Source organism: Rhinopithecus bieti, unplaced genomic scaffold, assembly GCF_001698545.2.
Source record: "Rhinopithecus bieti isolate Rb0 unplaced genomic scaffold, ASM169854v2 scaffold_53649, whole genome shotgun sequence".
NCBI lineage: Eukaryota > Metazoa > Chordata > Mammalia > Primates > Cercopithecidae > Rhinopithecus > Rhinopithecus bieti.
This window is the reverse complement of record NW_016820702.1, coordinates 7726-27644: the sequence shown is the minus strand read 5'-3', so window position 1 is coordinate 27644 and position 19919 is coordinate 7726. Positions and strand designations below refer to the sequence as shown.

The 19919-nt window shown below is 48.7% G+C and overlaps 1 protein-coding gene across 1 annotated transcript in view; it reads right to left on the bottom strand.

The window, feature by feature from the left end:
* LOC108520497 (ATP-dependent 6-phosphofructokinase, platelet type-like) overlaps positions 1 to 19919 on the bottom strand; it is a 37658-nt gene that overhangs the window by 14407 nt on the left and 3332 nt on the right. The window contains 5 exon segments of the mRNA XM_017859906.1: positions 215 to 362; positions 596 to 640; positions 2094 to 2259; positions 4083 to 4272; positions 6676 to 6753. Coding sequence (XP_017715395.1) covers positions 215 to 362; positions 596 to 640; positions 2094 to 2259; positions 4083 to 4272; positions 6676 to 6753 — 627 coding nt within the window.

Genomic DNA, 19919 nt, shown 5'->3' with positions numbered 1-19919 from the left:
GACTCAGGTCTTAAATGAAGACCTCTCTGCCTTGAGTCTCAGCCTTCATAGAGGAAACATGCCCCACCTCACAGTCCATAGAGTGAAATACAAAGTGTGAGCAAACTGGAGACAGAGAAATACTTTCACGTGCTTAAAATGCCGTCCCAACTTGGGATCCTGATAAAGCAATCCAGCCAGCCATTGCCCGCTATCGACGGCCACCGGGACCCACATACTCCGAGAGTTTGACACACATCTGCAACTCACCAGGCCATCCTCAGGGGGGGGGGGGGGGGGGGGGGGGGGGGGGGGGGGGCGGAGATTCCGGAAGGAACACCCAGTCTGCACCGCAGGCCAAGGCGCTCACCAGGGCCAGGTACCTACGTGGACAAGGCAACAGCATCGACACCCCAGAAGGATCCTTCCCATGAGGGTACCCCAGGCACCCCACTCAGTGACAGATGGGCAGATCTAATGCCAGGTATGAAGCAGGACGCCGGTCCCTCCAGGACTCTCCACGGGAGCATTCAGGATGTAGGGTACAGCCTTGGGGAGATGACGCTAAGGGTCCCCAACCCGAACCGCGGGCACTGGACCCAGCGCAGGTACATACCCACAGTGTCGTCCCATCACCTCCAGAACGAAGGTCCTCTGGTGGCTGAAAGAAAAACAGAGGGAGCCCCGGACACAGCTCAGAAAGCAGAGAAACACAGGGAGCACCCACTCAGCCCAGACACAGCTCAGAAAGCAGAGAAACACAGGGAGCACCACTCAGCCCCGGACACAGCTCAGAAAGCAGAGAAACACAGGGAGCACCCACTCAGCCCGGACACAGCTCAGAAAGCAGAGAAACACAGGGAGCACCCACTCAGCCCGGACACAGCTCAGAAAGCAGAGAAACACAGGGAGCACCCATTCAGCCCTGGACACAGCTCAGAAAGCAGAGAAACACAGGGAGCACCCACTCAGCCCGGACACAGCTCAGAAAGCAGAGAAACACAGGGAGCACCCACTCAGCCCCGGACACAGCTCAGAAAGCAGAGAGAAGGGGCTTTGACAGCCGAGTTAGCCAGGAGGCCTGCAAGGACCTAGGCTTCAAAAATGGTTCATTTTCTACTAAGGCAAACGCTATGCAGTAGCCTTCCAGACTCCTGTGAGGAAAGTGACTTGAGCCACCTCTGCGCTCTCCAGTTGCACATTTGACACCTCGCCTGCCTGTGCCCAGGACACACTCATACTCCCAGGCCCTGTGCTGGGCTCTTTCCCAGATACCTTCTCTATTGGGCACAGTTGGTGGCTGCTGTCAAGAGCCACGGCTGGATCTCTCCCAGGGAAACAAGTGCGTGCCAGTGTCACTAAGTGGTTAACGCCCAGAGACTGGGTATTCCCAGGGAATGGAAAAATCCAACTGCTCCGAGCAGCCTTCCAACTTAGTGATTTTCCACCAACTGTGGGGTTCATGCCCACGCACTGAGAATGTCCAGTGAGGCATCACTGGGAACAGGACACACAGAAGACTGGGAGGCACCACACTGGGGACTGGATACAGCACTCTCTCAGTCTCAAGCACCTCATCCTTAAAGGGGAGACACTTATTCTATTTACCATTTCACATGGTTTTCATGCAAATTGCTTCAGAAATTGTAGGGTGTCCCACAGAGTCATTAGTGATGATCTGCCGAGTCTAGAGCACCTCGGATCAAATGCTGTGGCCCCACCACACTTTGTGAATCCATAGGTTACACAGGGCAGGACATCGCTGGCCGCATCTCTAATGAGTGGTGTGGAAAATCCATACCACAGTTTACTTCTTGCCACTCCTTCCGGAGATGTTTGGATAGGACATTCAGATAATTATTATTTTGTTTCTTCCTTTCAAATTCTAATCAATAGCTTTCTTTTATCATCAGGTTAAAAACAAGGAATGTTTTAAAATTAAAAATGGAAAGCAGACCAGAGAACAATTTTCTGGCAATAGTTCCTAAAAGTCAAGTTACGAGCCAGCACCAGGACACCCAATCTGCAGAATGTTCTAGAGCCTGTGGTAACATCTGAGCTGGGCACACATCGGGCCCCACGTGGCCTCCTGCCGGTTCCTCTGAGCGCTTTACCTCTGGGCCGTGGTCATGATGGCGTCAATGACCTCGATGATCCTATGCAGGGCGGAGTCAGTGCCGATGGTCATGTCGGTGCCGCAGAAATCATTGTCAATGGAGCCCACCATGCCCACCACGTTGAGGTAGGCGTACTTCTGCACGGCCTCCTTATCGATCTGGCCTGTGTGGGGAGCAAACAGCAACACAACCACTCTAAACAAACACTCGAAACTCTTTGATTTGTTACTGGTATCATTTATTTATTATCATTTTTTTGAGACAGGGTCTCACTCTGTTGACCAGGCTGGAGTGCAGGGGCACTATCATAGCTCGCTGCAGCCTTGAACTCCTGGGCTCAGGCGATCCTCCTGCCTCAGTCTCCTGAGAAGTTAGAACTATGCCTGGCTGATTTCTAAATTTTTTGGTAGAGCCACACTCTATGTTGCCCAGGCTGGTCTTAAATTCCTGGGCTCAAGAGACCGTCCTGCCTTGGCCTCCCAAAGGGCTGGGATTATAGGTGTGAGCCACTGCCTGGGTCAATTCTTTATTTCCTCAGAACTCAATGCAACCGGATTCTGCATAGTTAAGGAAAGAGAAGCCAGACAAAGCTGGCAGCAGTTACACACAATGGGCGCTGTCACCTGGCACTTAGACAAGAGCAGTGGATTCGAAAAATAAAAGAAAGGATCCACATTTGCAATTGGTAAACAAAAATCTCAGTATTTCCTGGCAACAGCTTCAGAGAATGACACGGCTTTGAACAAGGATATGTTACAATTACGGAATTGAGAATCTAAGACACTAGGCCATCTTCACATTGATTTCTCATGCATCTGTGGGAAGCTGGATCGTGGGCGGGCATCTACCTCGCACTCAGGACAGACCTAGGCTGCACAGCTCTGTATAAAGGGAGTCGGAACCATCGAAGGGCCAGGGGCAAGCTTAGGCCTGGCCTCGGGGCCACTGTCCTGCTCTGTACACTCAGGAGGCTGTGCCAGACCAGGACAACGTGGACAAGCAAGAACTGTGAGGCCTGGCTGCTTCCAGCGGGCAGTGTTCTCCGTCCCCTACAAGGATGTTCACAAGCCTGGAGACAGCTGCTTTGCCTCAAAGCCGCCTCTCATCAAGTTGCTATTAAACAATATGCTTCCCTGGACATATTTAATATTGCATTGAAATTATATAACAACTGCTTCAAGGGAGAAAAACTACACTTTGGGAGGCTGAGGTGGGTGGATGACCTGTGGTCAGGAGTTCGAGACCAGCCTGGCCAACACGATGGAACCCCGTCTATACCAAAAATACAAAAAAAAGTTAGCCGGGTGTGGTGCATGTCTGTGATCCTGGCTACTCAGGAGGAAGAGAAAGAGGCAGGAGAATCGCTTGAACCCAGAAGGCAGAGGCTGCAGTGAGCCAAAATCGCATCACTGCACTCCAGCCTGGGCAAGGGAGACAGACTCCATCTCAAAACAAGCAAACCAAAAAACCTACATACACACAGGACTCTCAGAAACGCTTTCCTAAGTAGTGTCAAAGGTGGTACCGGATGATGTATTGGCAGAAATTTATCTAAATAAATAAAGTCTTGTGAAAACTTCAGTTCTAAGGGACCCCAGTGAGCTGGAGAGATACAATGTGAGGGCTGAAAGGCGGACGCTGGTGTCCCAGGCGGCTGGGGACCTGGCCCACCACAGCTGAGTGGCTGTTTGATTCCTCATCTGTAAATGGGATGATCTAAAAACTGGCTTGGATGGCTGTCGTGAGGATTCCATAAAACTATCTGTGTCAAAGGTCAAAGGGTGCCTGGCACATGGTAAGGTTAAATTACTAGCATTCTTATGATTGCTGCTATTGTTTTTTGAGATCATAAAAAGTCCTGAGATGATGACCTGGAAGATCTGTGAGAACAGGTGCTTCTGCTGCAGTGAAGAGGGAAACATGTCCGTTCCAAAGCTCTGAAACAGGGCAAAAGCCCGCAGGACACAGGAGCAGGCTTCCACTCACCATTCCTGGCCAGCTCCTCCAGCAGCCCGCTCCACTCCTTCCGGAAGAGGTTGGCCCCGGTGAGGCTCCCGTCCCCGCCGATCACACACAGGTTGGTGATGCCACGCTGCAGCAGGTTGCAGGCGGCCTTCAGGCGGCCTTCCCGCGTGCGGAAGGCCTGGCACCGCGCACTGCCAATGATCGTCCCGCCCTGGGAAAGACGACACCAGCTTACTCATCTCCTCACAGCATGACAGAAAGCCAGGTGGATGGCACACACAGGCTGACTATAAACAGGGGGTGCTGGAATTTACGTTTTTCTCATTTTCACCTTGCCAGTAACTAGCTATGAAAGACTATGATTTTCCTGTTTTTAGTCCCAGACCAGCATTCCACAAAGACAAGCGCATCACACCAGGAGGAGCCAGGGAGGGGAGGAGCCAGACACACAGCAGCCATCAGTTAAATACATGGAGCAGGAACCAGCCTGTGGGGTCACAGCAGCCGCCCCAGCACCGGCCAATGAGCTCAACCAGATCCACGTGGAACCAAAGAGGAGCCCACTGCCATCAAGCATGCCGGCCAGGACAAGGGAAGTGGCATGACCAGTGGCCAGGCTCTCCCTCCAGTCTCCCCTTACAGCACCTGCAGGTAAAACCAGCAGGAACCTGGGGCCAAGGGGATTTTTTTTTGCACCACATACCCGCTGCCCCTTTTAAAGAGCTACGTGTTCAGGAACTTAAATTATTTCATCCAGACTTCCAGGGGACATAGACCATGATGCATCACACTTGGTTTTCCAAAAACGAAGAATTGGTGGGATCGACAAATGCAGGATTCATTTAAATAAAATCATGAATGCACCAACAAACTCCAATCCAGACTGGATCCCTAAACGCATGCTGACGTCATCAAGCAAGGTGCTCATAAGCGCAGCAGGGGTTGTCTCCGCGCTGGAGGCAAGGGCTCTCCCTGGCTTCGGTCTGCACGCAGCTCCCAGGAAACCCCTGCATTGATGTGACTGCCTGTTTCTTCTTTTTTTTTTTTTCTTGAGACGGAGTCTCACTCTGTCGCCCAGGCTGGAGTGCAGTGGCGCAATCTTGGCTCACTGCAAGCTCCGCTCCTGGGTTCACGCCATTCTCCTGCCTCGGCTTCCCTAGTAATTGGGATTACAGGCACCCGCCACCACGCCTGGCTTTTTTTTTTTTTGTATTTTTAGTAGAAACGGGGTTTCACCATGTTAGCCAGGATGGTCTCCATCTCCTGACCTCGTGATCCGCCCACCTCGGCCTCCCAAAGTGCTGGGATTACAGGCGTGAGCCACCGCGCCCGGCCCATGAGTGTGTGTTTCGATACACCAGTGGTGCATGCACACAGCTCATTTTCACATATGAAGACTTATTAGTATTCCAAATTCCAGAAAAGTTCATATTTTTACATGAAACCTACCACCATTTAATTTGTCAAAGCATTATGAAAAGGTTACAAAATCTGAAATTCACTCCACACGATCCTGTGTCACTGGCACGGAGTGTGACCTGAGACCACTTACAACCCGGCCCCCAAGGCAGATGAGGGTGGGGGCGCAGAACAGGGCAGGGGTGCTCTCCAGACTCTGCCTGGACAAAAAGCCAGGGGCCAGCATGAAAGCCAGCACGATGGGAGGTAGAGTCAGCAACCCAGAAACTCCCACCAAAAAGACAAAAGAGGTGGCTTCAACTTAGGAACGAAACCAGGATAACTGGGCTGCAGAGGAGTGGGTACCATTCCCACTCCCTCGCTCGCTCGCTGACACACACACACACACAGACACACCCCACACACCTACACATACACACACACCCCACACACACACCTACACATACACACACATACCCCACACACGCACACCCCACAAAGACACACCACACACACACAGACACCACACACACCTGCACATACAAGGAAACCACATATACACACATCCCACACAGATACACACTCACTGGCCACAAACTCACACAGTTAACACATACACACGGGCAAACCACACATACTCAGACTCACATCTACATACACACACCAAACTCACACAGTTACATACACACTGAGATTCACACACCACATATACCACACGCAGAAACACAAACTCACTGATACACACACACACTTCAGCCCTCTGTTCACGTCATCTTCCTATGTCAATCACGACCACAGAATGGAAACGCTCCCCTGTGTGAATTCAGCCCACAATGTCCTGATGTTTTGCAAATGTTGCTCCACCTAACTTCCGTGGTTGTCAAAATTCCCTCCACCTCTCTTCCGATGTGGCAGAAATCAGGAGGCGCCCAGTGCAGAGACAGCCTGAGACCAGCAGGAAGGTGTGGGCCTCACGAGTGTCTTCAGCGGGGAGGCACCGATTTGGATTATTTGTATTAGCAAATACTCAAAGTGAGTCACAGATTAACACATGCATTTCTAAAGATCAAACCACAAGTAAAGAGCTTCTCACAGTCTGTTCTGTCCACATAATCTCTATTTCTCAACTGATCTGCGCTCAAGTGTTCTGGGAATTTGCTACACATGAAAGAGACTCTAACTCAGAGAATCCCGTGGACAGCAGCCCAGTACGCACCACTTGCAGGATGCTGGAGACGCTCTCCCAGTCGGCCTCCGCGATGTTCGCACCTCCGTCCACCATGCCCTGGTAGCCCTAGGGGAGAAAGGGAGAATCTTTTAAAACTGAGATAAACTTCACTAAATGGGAAGTGATCCTTAAATTATATAAAATGGGAAAAATAACAGTGAATGTCAGATCCTGAGCATCCGCTGGTCAGAGGACAGGGCAGTTCCAGCGCTGGATGAAAGCAGGGAATTGTGGGAAAGCCCTCACACCGAGTCCCTAGTAATGGGAACTTCTGCCCCAGCGCTGGATGAAAGCAGGGAATTGTGGGAAAGCCCACACACTGAGTCTCTAGTAATGGGAACTTCTGCCCCAGGGCTGGATGAAAGCAGGGAATTGTGGGGAAGCCCTCACATTGAGTCCCTAGTAATGGGAACTTCTGCCTAGACTCAGCCTGAGAGTGCAACGAGGAATCAAGCCATTCTCCTATGGCCCACCGTTTTCCGAGAGGTTGAAAGGGGTCACGTTCACCCAACGTGTTTATCATACTTCAGCACAAACTCACAGGCACACAGTGTTGTCGACCACAGGACATACAAGGGAGCATTTTATCAGGGGCTCCGTCTGCCAAGGCAACCTGGGCCACTTGAGATATATATTAAATATTATTAAACAGCACAGCCGAATAATTGTCTGCCTTACCCTCCATTAATGACACCGCACTGCATTAGGGAATCAGATATCAATATGTGAGGACATATTGATAGAAGAAGCCCAAGGACAATTACCTTTCAATGCTAAATGCATCCCCATCTTTTTCTCCACAGAATGTACAAGATTAGGAAATGCAGCAATACCCATTGGTACCTTCATCTATGTAACTCGCTTTCCACAGGATTTAACCTTAAGAAGGAATAACTATTAGGGATTTAGAAAAGTTCACAATAGATTATTGTTGGATTCGTAAGCCCTCCTTAGTGAGGGTCAGGAGGACAGAAAAAAGGAAGAAAGGTTTTTAAAAAGGAAATGATTCATAGATTACGGAGTTCTGTATATAAATTAATCAATAGTGCAGGCACCTTGATAGCTGGCCAATTTGTATACTTATATTTATAAATGTAAATTTCCATCAGAAACATTATATATACATATATGTTTATTTTATTTTGAGACAGAGTCTTGCTCTGTCGCCCAGGCTGGAGTGCAGTGGTGCAATCTTGGCTCACTACAGCCTACATCTCCCTGGTTCAAGTGATTCTTCTACCTCAGCCTCCGGAGTAGCTGGGATTATAGGCATACACTACCACATCTGACTTATTTATTTATTTATTTATTTATTTATTTATTTATTTATTTATTTTTAAGTACAGACAGGGTTTCACCACATTGGCCAGGCTGGTTTCCAACTCCTGACCTCAAGTGATCTGCCTGCCTGGGCCTCCTGAAGTGCTGGGATTACAGGTGCGAGCCACCACGCCCGGCCATGTGTGTGTTTATAATTTAGTGTCATACATGTAATAAACAAGAAAGGAGAAAACAGTCTGGAATGGAACAGAACCCAAAGCAAAGCTGGTTCATTTCAGCGATGGCAGCCCCGTCTGCACCTCCTGCGACCCCTCCCAGGTACCCAGCCACTGGCTCACAGGCTGGTATAGGCACTGCTCATCACCAGGCCCCTACCTCCATGGTAAAGCAGTGAAACATCTTCTAAACATAGCCCAGTCTCACTCGAGGGATTATTATTATTATTGTCTCCCCTTGCTATGAAAATAGATTTCCCTTGCAGTGCAGATGAGCCCAGTGTAGCTGTCCCCCTGGAGGGCGAGGGTGAGCAAGTGTGAGGTCAGACGCAGGTCTCCCCTCTGCACAGGGCACCCTGGGAGGCACCGTTTCTGTTCTGTCCCGCTGCGGGTGCTCTAGTCCACACAAAGATGCACCAGGCACAGACGGCCACATGCAAAGCCGCGAGTGACTCCTGGAGGCCATATTCCTTAGAATATTAGAAGTACAATAGGTAGGAGGGTGGGCGAGTGGATATATAAATAAAGAGATAACCTAGCCTTGGGGTTGCATTTTTAGTGATCTCTACCACCCCAAACTCCCAGGTCTCTGCTAAGAATTATGCTTCATGCTGCACGTACAACAGAGCACCCCGTTCTTCAGGTCTGGGAGCAACGCTGAACAAACTGCCATCTGTGGTGATCCTGACTTTCCAGATTCACTTCCATGAAGCTCGAGGGGCAAGAAAACAAGGAAGCAGGCATGTGACCTGGGCCGAAGAGTCAGAGCCTGCACCACCATGCTGAAACGGACCCTTCTTAGAGGGATGACGTCCCATCCTCCAAGCCCACATCTCAGGAGGAGAGAAAAGATGGCCCATGATGAGGCCTGAACCACAGCAGAAACCAGGACCTCCCTGGGTGGACCGGGATGTAGAGTGGCCATAACCCTGGGGCTCTGGCAAAACTGAAAACGGACAGCTCTAAATTCCCACACCCAGAGCTGCTGCGGTCATTTCTCTGCATGCAGTTTTCTGGTAAATAAAGAGACTGAGGGGAAGGCGCCAGTCCCGGCCGCTGCCCTGCTAAAAGGATGCCACCAACGCTGCTGCAACATCCTGAGGCCATCTCAGGCCCAGGAGTCAACCGTGCACCCCTCACGGCATCAGCTTTCAGAGTATTCCTGGAGCATGCGCTATCCCAGACGCTGCTTCCAAGTCGACCGCCACTCGGCACTTTACTACTTAATATGCCATAGTGGGAACCAAACAATTGCCTTTCCCTGCATGAGTTCGCAGAATTTAAATATGGATTTAATCAAACATGTTAACGAATCCCCTAGCTTCTAGAGTAATAAGAAAACTGCTCTGCAAACCACACCATTTTGAAAAGTAAAACGTTCTCTAAAAATAATTTCATTATTTTGTGTTGCATAGATGCATATGGCAAAGAAAGCAATTACAAAATTAAAAGGGAGGACTTTGAGTGCCGCCTCCAAAGCTGCCTGTCTAGTGCATGCGTGAGCTAAGTTGCTAGGAAATGACTCATTCTTTAATTTGCAAAGTCACGATGCCCATGGAACATGTGAAAAGTAACCACCAACCACAGTTCTAAGCTGTCTTTCACCAACAAGGAAGATATTACTAAATTAGGAAGACTCATTTTGCCCAAACGTACTACAACGTAGAAATTCAGATGAGTTTCCTCTTTTGAAGTCTTCTTAGAAGGCTGAATATTTATCTTACTACAGCCAAAGCCCAAATGTTTCCTAAAACACCCTTTTGGAATTTGCCTTCCTAGCCAGTTTTATGACTCACATAGGAAAAACAGAGCATAATACCTTTAACCTTATCTCAGTTTTTTGGCCAAAGTAACACTCTCTGTCTTGTGGACTCTGACTCACAAGATGAACCTTAGAGCTCCTTGTTGGCTGCATCGGATCCATCGTCCGACAGAATTTTTACACTGAGCCATTTGATCACATCTAAGAACACGCCACAGGCTCTGAAGTCATTTTAACTTATTCGAAATTGTTTTGAGCCATGCCAAAATAACCACAGCCTTCTAACCAGGTAGGACATTGTTCCATATGTAGAGGTGGTTTTGGCCAGAATTTGTAGCTATTCACTGAATCCATCATAAATGGAGTAAGCTAGTTCACCTAGGGGTGGCTTTCTCGGACATCTCATATGTATTGTTTTTTTTTAAGTTACAGACAAAGGGAAATTATACTGCTGTGTGGCAGCAGTACGCTTTTTCTTTCAGAATGCTTGTTGGATGGGCCCATGTGTCTTCTCAACTAGACAATGCTTTTTTCCAATCTGATTTCCTGAATTATTTACTCAACTAACTCCAAATGGTGAACATTCCCACTACCAGAAGAAAATAAGCTACTGGAGATAACAGACTTTAAAAGTGTCTTCCAGATAATGTTATCACCAGCTTCCTGTAGACATAGTTACTACATTTAGAGATTTATGGTCTTTGCTACTTCTGCGTAAATACTAATTTTTTTTTTGGGGGGGGGGTACGGAGTCTCGCTCTGTCACCCAGGCTGGAGGGCAGTAGCGTGACCTCGGCTCACTACAAGCTCCGCCTCCTGGGTTCACGCCATTCTCCTGCCTCAGCCTCCCGAGTAGCTGGGACTACAGGCGCCCGCCACCATGCCTGGCTTTTTTTTGTGTGTGTATTTTTAGTAGAGACAGGTTTTCACTGTGTTAGCCAGGATGGTCTCGATCTGACCTCGTGATCCGCCCACCTCGGCCTCCCTAAGTGCTGGGATTACAGGTGTGAGCCACCGCGCCGGGCCTACTATTTTTTTGTTTCCTACAGAATCAAGTTTTCCCTAGTTTAATCCTTTTCCCTCCCCCACAGAACCTAAAGCTACAACATTCCTTAACAAAGTGTTTCACCTCTAGAATTCAGAGCAAGCATGCAGAGAGGTCAGCTCTGAACGGCTATCTAGGCTTAGACTCAGGAAACACCAGTGTTCAAAACTAGGTGTGCATGAAAGAGAGGCGGCAGGAAGTTCACTATGTCAATGGTTTTCAAAGGCCAGGAATCGTGGTTTTATCCAGTCTCTAGGAAATTCAGAGGCAGAGCCTGAGATTAAACAGCCCCGCGCCAGTACACACCCCAAGCCCTGCTCACTTCTCCACCAAGACTCTGAAGGAACGCTCTTGTCCAGAGACCCTACCAATCACCCCAGCAAAGCACACTCACTGATTTCATTATTTGATAGAAAATTTCCATAGAGCAGCCTCAGGATTTCTTCTTGGGAGACTCAGTCAACTGTAAAATTCTGAAATAGGTTAGAACACGACACACCATCGTATGGTCCTGCACTTGCTTCTTTGGAAGACCAATAATGCAACAGCATGATGTATTTAGCCCTCTGGCATCACAGATTTCTTTAAGCCAAAGCTAAGAGTGCACAATTCCAGGTAAGTTGTACAACCAACAGCCCAGCAGGAGCGAAGCCGGTCACCCTTCCTCCCCAGTAGAGAGAGAGTTCCAAGTACTGGCCTGGCAGTGACCTTATAGCAAAGACGCACCCCCCCCCCCCCGCCCGAGGCTCATTCAGCTGACCACAGTGGTGGGGAGGTGGCGGTGAAGGGAGATGGTGCTCCTCTGCAGTTTGAAATGTTGACTGGAACCAGACTGTCTGAAGCCACGGGCAATGGCGTACATGGTGGTGGGATGAAGGCAGATCATACATGAAGAATTCAGCATGGGACCTGGCTGGCATATAAACATATAATAAAAGATAATGCTTGTTCCTGTGGTTACCGTCAGCATGGATGTGTTGATTTTGTTGGACAATGTTCCAGCAATAGGCAGGGAGTGCAGAGTAGACCCAGGCTGCCTGAACTGGTCTTCTGGGAGTCAGCCAGCTCGGTGACCACACACGCGTGTTAGTGGAAGGCATGGGCTCTGGTAAAGACCCTGCAGAGTCAGGTCGGGAACAGCTACACATAAGACTCTGCACAGTGCTGTGCTCAAGCATCACTTATTTTTAGACAGAAATGGAGTGGCTGAATAGTTTTCACTTCAAGGAAGTTAACAGGCAGAAATAGTTATGTTTAAAACATCAAAGAGATGTGACTGAATGCGATGTGGACAAACTTGCTTGGTCTTTCAACACCGTTGGGGGAAGGTAGGGGCCACACTCAGGGATGGGAGGGGTGAGACAGAAATTAAAAACAAAAAAAAATCAGACATAGCCCCAAAAGTCAGGGCCAGTGCTGTCACCTGCTCTTTGTCTTGCCAACTGCTTTCCATGGCCACCCCATCCACACATCCCAGGAGCAGGAGCTCAGGCATCCTCTGGATTAGGAGAGGACTCTCCACCCTCTTCCTCAGACAGGGGAGCAGCAGCACTTCTGGGGAAAAGGTGTTTATTTGGGGTCCCAAGTGTGAGATTTCTCACTTTAAAAAATTGTAAAAGCAGGAGGTTCCTTTCATCCAAAAAGAAATATTTCCTATGGCAAACGAAGGGTTTCTATCAGGAAGGGAAAGGTTTTTCCCCATATGTTTTAAATTTTATTGACACATATTATTTTACCTATTTGTGGGGTGCATGTGAGTATTTGTTGAATGCACAGAACCTGTAATGACCAGATTAGGGTACTGGGGTGTCCGTCACCCTGGGTATTTTTAAATTCTACGCATTCAGAACATTTCCAGTCCTCTCCCCCAGTTACTCTGAAATATATTAATACGCTGTTGCTAACACAGTCAGCCTACTCTATCAACCCTGGAACCTACTCCTTCTATCTAAGCATATGTTTGCACCCGTCCACCTCTCTGTATCTCCTCCTGTCCACACCCCCTTCCCAGCCTCTGCTATCTCTCATCCTACTCTCTACCTCCATGAGACCAACTAAGGAAGGGAAGCATGATGCCAATCAATTCATTGATAAGTTAATGGTTTGTTTATTGGTACAGTAAGTCAAGCTGTAATGCTCAGGGCTGAAACAAGGGTAGCTAAGATCACATGCTGATATTTCAAGCTCAGAAGAGTTGGCCAGTCTGGGTGCAGGCACAGAGCTGCTGACCAGGGGGTGTGGGGACATGGAGACCCTCGGGCACCTGAGCTGAGCTTGGGGGACGGCGGGTGTCACAGGCTCCGTGGCAGCACATCTGGGAAGACCACAGGCTGGATGCTGATGCTGTTCCAACACCCGTTATCCCTTCAACATAAAAAGGCATCACTTATCTGACACCTTTTGAATGTGTTGTTTTTAATCATGGAAAGAACTAGCTGATAAAATGATCAGAATTATTCCTAGCCTTTCTTTAGGGTGTGGACGATGACAAAGATGGCTCTGATAATGTTTACAAACAGCTGTCCAGAGCGGAACCAAACTTTAAAAAACAAACAAAAAATTAAGATAAAAGACTTTTTTCTTTTTTGACACAGTCTCACTCTGTCACCCAGGCTGGAATGCAGTGGTGCAATCTAGGCTCACTGCAACCTCCACCTCCTGAGTTCAAGCTTCAGCCTTCCAAGGATTACACCACACCCAGCTACCTGTTGTGTTTTCAGTAGAGATGGAGTTCCGTCATGTTGGCCAGGCTGGTCTTTAACTCCTGACCTCAAATGATCCGTCCGCCTCAGCCTCCCAAAGTGCTGGGACTACAAGTATGAGCCACGGTGCTCGGCAAGAATCTTAAGTGAGTCATATTTGAAGAACTATAATAAGATGAACAATTTTTTAACTCTGCAGGAAAATCTTCAACAACAGGATATTAAATCCATGAATGAAACCAAATGCAAGGAGTCGACTCTTTTCTGCAGCCACAGTGGCAGCCCTGGGTTAACCAACTGACTTGCCCCAGCCTGGTTTTGACCCACCGGAGCCAGGGTAGTTTATCCTGGGCATGGCCTTTGGGTCAAAGCATCTGATATACTTGGTATCATCATCTCCAAGAAACTAAAGCCATTTGTAGGCTTCTAAGGAAAAACCTTAGCTTCAGAGAAAAAAGAAAGAACCAACAATTGGTTCACCAGGTAGAAAAGAATGGGTTAACTGGCAAACCTCCCCGAGTCTCCCTGGAAAGGAGCCCAAGGCTTGGCATGCCTCACACGTAGGCTTGGCCCAGGTTTACAGGAGGGCAAGCAGCGGCCAGACAGCAGAGCTCAGTCGATCAAGGCCAGGCTTTCAGCAGAAATGCCACTGTTTCCAGATTAATACTTTCTTCACACATGCACTACTAAAGGAAAAAACAAGCCCCTTTAATTAATAGTAACCTGTTTAATTGTTTTGGTCTGTTGGTAACCTGGAGCGCTGTAGGTTAGAAACTACAGCATAAGTGAAAAAATCTGTTGGATACATTACTGAGTCATGCTCAAAAAAAAAATAAAACATAACATCCTCTCAATTCGAGCCCAAATAGGTCTAGAACAATGGTACCCAAAAAGTGATTTTTTTTTCCCCAGAGGACATTCGCCGATGTTGGAGATGTAAGGACCTCTTTGACTGCCGTGGTTATGGGGTGGGTGGACGCAGAGGTGCTGCTCAGCATCTTGTGGTTCAAAGGACCACCCCCCGCCAAGAATTGCCCAGCCCCAGATGCCGTAGCCTGAGACTCAGAGAGAAGCCCAGCCTGTGGGTATGACCTGGAGAGTGGGCCGGGGAGGGGGCTGGGCCTCTTCAATGCAGAGCCACCTATGAACAGATGTGTGCAGATGCAGACTCCATTTCCCCACCTGGTCACACGCCCACAGAGTCAAAGGCGTGACATCTCATCCCTGACAAGGAGTCAAACAGCGCCTCTGCCCCGTTAGTCTCAAGACTTCTCCAAGTCCTTTCTACCAGGGAGACAGGAGGGCACACACGATTTCTACTGCACAGATAAGCACACAGAAACGAAACGTTGATTCATGGGTCCACAGTCACCAGAGTACTTCCTGCAGGCCCACGACTGCTCACCCAAAACCCAGGACTGAGAGGCATACCAGGACGCAGAAGACTTGGGATTTTAAAAAGCAGGCTTTTTTACGGCTGAAAAAATATTCCATTGCGTATATATACCACATTTTATCCATGCACCCACTGATGGTCACTTAGATTGATTCCACATCATGATATACAACAGAATATTATTCAGCCAATAAAAGAGAATGAAATCCTGCCATTTAGTGCAACATGGATGGAACAGGCAGAAATTAGGTGAAATAAGCCAGTCACAGAAAGACAAATAATGCACGTTCTTACTCATACGTTAAAGCTTAAATAAAAAATTGATCTCATGAAGACAGAGTTAGAACTGATCTCGCAGAGACACAGAACAGAATGATGGCTACCAGAGGCTGAGAAAAGTAGTGGGGAGCAGGGGGGCGTAAAGAAGACAGTTTGAGATAGAAGGGATACAATCCAGGGGTGAGTGACACTATGGGGGAACTACAGTTAATAATGTATAATAATGTTTAATAATACATAATAGGCCATGCACAGTGGCTCACGCCTGTAATCCCAGCACTTTGGGAGGCCGAGGCAGGTGGATCACGAGGTCAGGAGATCCAGACCATCCTGGCTAATAGTGAAACCCTCTCTACTAAAAATACAAAAAATTAGCCAGGCGTGGTGACGGGCATCTGTAGTCCCAGCTACTCGTGAGGCTGAGGCAGGAGAATGGTGTGAACCCAGGAGGCGGAGTTTGCAGTGAGCCGAGATCGTGCCACTGAACTACAGCCTGGATAACAAAGCAAGACTCCATCTCAAAAAATAATAATAATATACAACAAAGTTATACATAATAATGTACACATAATGTATAACACTGTATACAATATGTATAATACATAATTCATATTACATATAATGTATAATGTATACATAATAATGTATAATGTTTCAAAATAACTAAGAGTAAAATCAGAATGTTCCTAACATAGAAATGATCTTGGTGATGGATATGCTAATTACCCCGATTTTATCATAATGCATCACATGCTTGTATGAGAATATGACACGCCTGGAACTCCCCCATGAGCCAGCAGCCCCACCGCTGGGTATATACGCCGAGAAAGGGAATCGGCACAGAGAGACCTTGCACTCCCATGTTCACTCCTGATCACCACAGCCCAGTGTGGAATCAGCCTCAGCGCCTGTCAGTGGATGAACGGACACAGAAAACATGGTGCGTGCCCACGACACAACACTGTTCACCCATAAAGGGGAAAACCCCGTCATTTGTGGCAATGGGGATGAAAGTGCTTTACCGTTAAGTGAAATAAGCCAGGCATATGGGCATGGTGGTTCATGCTTGTAATCCTGGCACTTTGGGAGGCACAGGCGGGCAGGCTCACCTGAGGTCAGGAGTTTGGGACCAGCCTGGCCAACATGGTGAAACCCCGTCTCTACTAAAAATACAAAAAATTAGCCAGGCATGGGGGCGGGTGCCTGGAATCCCAGCTACTCAGGAGGCTGAGGCAGGAGGATCGCCTGAACCCAGGAGGAAGAGGTTGCAGTGAGCTGAGATCGTGCCACTGCACTGCAGCCTGGGCAACAGAGCAAAACTCTGTATCAAAAAAAACAGAAAAAGAAATAAGAAATAAGCCAGGCATAAAAAGAAAAACATTGCCTGTTCTCACTCACACGTGGGAGCTAACGGAGTTGATCTCATAGAGAGGAGAACTGCAATTATCAGAGGTATGGAAGGGGAGGGGTGGGGAAAAGAAAGGATACAAGTGAAGAAAAGACTGTAAATGTATTTACTATTACTGAACTCTATGCCCACAAATAGTAAAGATGTTAAACGATATATGCATATTTTACTTCAATAAAAAAATTTTGAAAATCACATGTACCCCATAAATAGGTACAACTATTATGTATTCATAATAATTAAAAATAAAAAATGTTTTAAAAAGCAGTGTGTGTTACCGCACCTGTACTCTGGGCCCTTGGGAGTCTGTGCGGCATCAAACCCACTCCTGCAGAGAGAGGTGGGAGCCGTCACCTCGGCTGGGGGATGGGATCACCCCCATGTAACACGCTCCAGGTCAGCTGGGGCTTTGCTGCCCAGTTAGGAAAACACTCGCAGATTTTAGCCTGTTTTCTATCTTAGAATTAAAGATACAGGATGTTTACATCTGTAACAGCAAAATGATGATACCCTAAATGGATTCAACACTTACTGCTACAACTGGGTAAAGAACCCACCGCTCATACAAGGTCCTGGCGGTCTGAGGGTCCACGAGAATTTATGTTCCCAAGGTGCCCAGAGGTAGGCTGATGCCTGGGCTACCTCTGGAGGGAGGTGAGGAACAGGACCAGTTCACAAGGATTTCCCACCTTCTGGGGCAGGTGGGGAGGGTGTCAGAGAGGCAATTTGGACTCAAATGAGCCGATCCCCAGGCTGCTCCTATGTCCCTCAGTAAGATAATTTCAAAAGCCTGATCATTCTTTGTGCCAAAATTAATAGTCCATTCAGCTCTGCTCCCTAGACAGCTTCGAAAGTGCCACTTACTAGAAAAGTTATCATAAAAATGAGAATTTCCAGGCCGGGCGCGGTGGCTCAAGTCTGTAATCCCAGCACTTTGGGAGGCCGAGACGGGCGGATCACGAGGTCAGGAGATCGAGACCATCCTGGCTAACCCGGTGAAACCCTGTCTCTACTAAAAAATACAAAAAACTAGTCGGGCAAGGTGGCAGGTGCCTGTAGTCCCAGCTACTTGGGAGGTTGAGGCAGGAGAATGGCATGAACCTGGGAGGCGGAGCTTGCAGTGAGCTGAGATCCAGCCACTGCACTCCAGCCCCGGGTGACAGAGCGAGACTCCGTCTCAAAAAAAAAAAAAAAAAAAAAAGAGAATTTCCCCAGAACACCATTTGCACACAAGGATTCATTTCGGCCACATCTCAGCAAAGGAATTGCAGAAATTCCTTGAATTTCTCTAAAGGAAATGAGATCTCAGAGTCAGAACCCCGCCTTCCCCACCGAGGGCAGGGGCAGGAAGAGGCATGATCCCCACCGGTCGAGGTTGTCCAGACCTTGTCCAGACAGCACCTGTGGCCATGGAGTCACATGGATGGGCCTTAGAGCCCCAGCCCTCCCAGCTGAGACAGAGAGAACAGATGGGGTTTACCTCCAAAGAAAGCCCAGGGCCTACGAGCCGGGTGAGGTGGCCCACACCTGTAATCCCAGCACTTTGGGAGGCCGAGGCGGGTGGATCACTCGCAGTCAGCTGTTCAAGACTAGCCTGGCCGACAGAGTGAAACCCCGTCTCTACCAAAAACACAAAAATTAGCCAGGCGTGATGGCGGATGCCTGTAATCCCAGCTACTCAGGAGGCTGAGGCAGGAGAATCACTTGAACCTGGGAGGTGGAGGTTGCAGCAAGCTGAGATCACACCACTGCACTCCAGCCTGGTGACACAGGGCAAGACTCTGTCTCAAAAAGAATGAAACAAAAAGCAGAGAAAGCCCAGGGCCTCCAGGGTAGGCCTCCCAGTGTATTCCATACCAACTCCTTAATTCTGGCACATGCCACGCAGACAGGCACGGGTCTGAGGACATCTCAACCCCACCAGGAAACAGATGGGCGACTACAGCACACGGTGACCAATAAAAATCAGACACCCGACAACTGCCACAAAAACATAACCCTTACATCAACAAAGACTAAAGTGGGCCAGTGACTGCATCCAAGATTAGGCGCTCACAGTCCCCTCGGCCTCACTCTCCCCACCCATCCTCAACTAACAACATTGAAACCAAACCCAGCGTGCCCTTGGTTTAGTGCAGAGTCCCTCGGCCTTGCTTCTGCCAACGTTTGGGTCCGGACCATTCTTTGTGGGGTGTGATCCCGTCCATCCTAGACTGTGCGGCGGCATCACTGGCCTCTCCCCAGTACATTCCAGGGACAATCCTTTCAATAATGGGACAATCAAAAAACGCTCCAAACACTGGAGAGTGTCCTGAGGGGTAAATCACACACCAGTGAGTGTCCTGAGGGGTAAATCACTCCCCACACCTGGCTGGGGGCCAGGGGTCAGGGGCTTAACGCTGTTCCTGGCCCTGAAAATGGTGAGTGGTGACGTGGAGAAAGTGAACTAAGGTGAGTCGGTCTATCTGTGAAATAACAGAAGTCACTTCCTTCCTTTCCTCTGCACCCAGAGTCCCTGGGAGTGTTCGGGCCGCCACTTCTGTGAGGGAACTTCCTTCCACTCAACACACAACAGCGTCAGGGCCGCAGGAACAGGAGCAGCTGCGAAAATCACAAGGTGTCCTGGGAAACATTCTGTGAACTACAAGTCTCATGAATTTAAAAACATTTTGCAAATTATAATAGAAAAAACTCAACTCAGGATACTCCTTCCCCAAACAGTTTTTAAAACCACATTTCTGTACTAAGAGCGGCTCTCAGGACGGGTGTGGTAATGTCTCCCAAAGTCCAAGGCAGATCACACCCACCCTCTCTGCCCCCGCAAAAAAAACAAAAGGCAGAGGAAACAAATTCAGGGTATTCAGTGTATGCACATGTATACGCGGCAGCAGCAGCAGCAGAAACCAAGCTGGCTGGCGTCAGGTGCAGGTGACGTGTCTTCTGGAAGTCTGTGTGCAAATTCGAGCGCTGGAGACCGGGTGGAGGACTGTGCCAGGGAGGGGGTGGAGGACTGTACCGGGGAGGGGGTAGAGGACTGTGCTGGAGACCGGGTGGAGGACTGTGCTGGAGACCGGGTGGAGGACTGTGCTGGGGACTGGGTGGAGGACTGTGCTGGGGAGGGGGTGGAGGACTGTGCTGGAGACC